This window comes from Alligator sinensis, unplaced genomic scaffold, assembly GCF_000455745.1.
Source record: "Alligator sinensis unplaced genomic scaffold, ASM45574v1 scaffold128_1, whole genome shotgun sequence".
NCBI classification, from domain to species: domain Eukaryota; kingdom Metazoa; phylum Chordata; order Crocodylia; family Alligatoridae; genus Alligator; species Alligator sinensis.
Window position 1 is genome coordinate 320,104 of NW_005842968.1, and position 1,022 is coordinate 321,125.

At 57.6% G+C, this 1,022-nt stretch overlaps 1 protein-coding gene across 4 annotated transcripts in view; it reads right to left on the reverse strand.

Moving 5' to 3' along the window:
- The window catches only part of JPH4 (junctophilin 4), a 10,937-nt gene that overhangs the window by 5,180 nt on the left and 4,735 nt on the right, over window positions 1-1,022 (reverse strand). The window contains exon 3 of one of the 4 annotated variants that reach the window (XM_025192820.1): window positions 590-706. The exons of the other annotated variants lie outside the window; for them this stretch is intronic. Within the exon in view, the coding sequence (XP_025048605.1) occupies window positions 631-706 (76 nt within the window). The 3' untranslated portion in view covers window positions 590-630. The remainder of the gene's footprint in view (window positions 1-589; window positions 707-1,022) is intronic. 4 annotated transcript variants of the gene reach the window in all.

The window sequence follows — 1,022 nt, forward strand, 5'->3', positions numbered from 1 at the left end:
TTTTACACACACACGTACACACACACACACACACACACACACACACGATGAAATCTGCCCCCCAACTTTGCTGGGGCTGAAGGAGTGGGGGATGGGGAGGGAAAGGGGAAAATGGAGAGAAGGAGAAAAGGAAAGGGAGCAGGAGAGAGGAGAAAGCTTGAGAATGAGAGAAGGGCCAGGGGGAGAAATAGCTGAAAGAGAAGTGAGCCAGAGGGAGCAAGACAGAGCACAGCATACACCAGGCAGAGAGACAAGAGCTGACGTGGCCTGTTGGCACAGCCAGCATCTTGCCCCACCCATGGGCTGACATGGCCACCCATGCCCCTCACCTGTGCCAGCTGGCAAGGCCACAGCCTTGCGGGATGGGCCACCATCCCAGCCTACACTGGTCCATGAGACCAGGCCACTTGCTATGCAGTCTACTGGGCCCATTTGCCCACTTTCAAGATAGCCACCCCAAGGGAGCCAATGCTCAAGATGGCCACCCCAAGTGTGTGTGTGTGTGTGCGCGTGAGTGGAGGTCGGTGGGGGGTGGTGGCTGGATTCAGTTTTCAAGACGGCATCCCTGCCAAGCTGAAAAATGGCTGACCCATGCAGGGCTGGCTTGGCCAACGTTCAATATGGCTGCAATCAAGCCTTCCTCAGTCTCCCTACGTGGGTTGGTTGGAGGGTCTTCATCCAAGGTGGGGAAGGCACCCGATGGCACCTGAGGAGGAGAGGGGGTGGGCAGGGCCTTTCCATTTCCTTCCCCCCAGTATGGAGGAGAGTGTCAGCTTCTGGTCTACTGAGGCCTATAAAGCCTAGATGAAGCCTGGGCCTCGCCTAAGCTCATAGCCAGAAACAGAAGCCATTTCTGGGGGGTAACTGAGCAGGCAAATCCCACTGTCTTGAAGCTGCAGTGCGGGGTGGGGGTCAGTTCACATGCCTACTTCTCCCGTTTCACTCATGCCCTTGCCCCTGCCCACAGGCCCCCGATGCCCCTTTCCAGTGCCACCACACTTCCCCCCACACGATACCCCCCC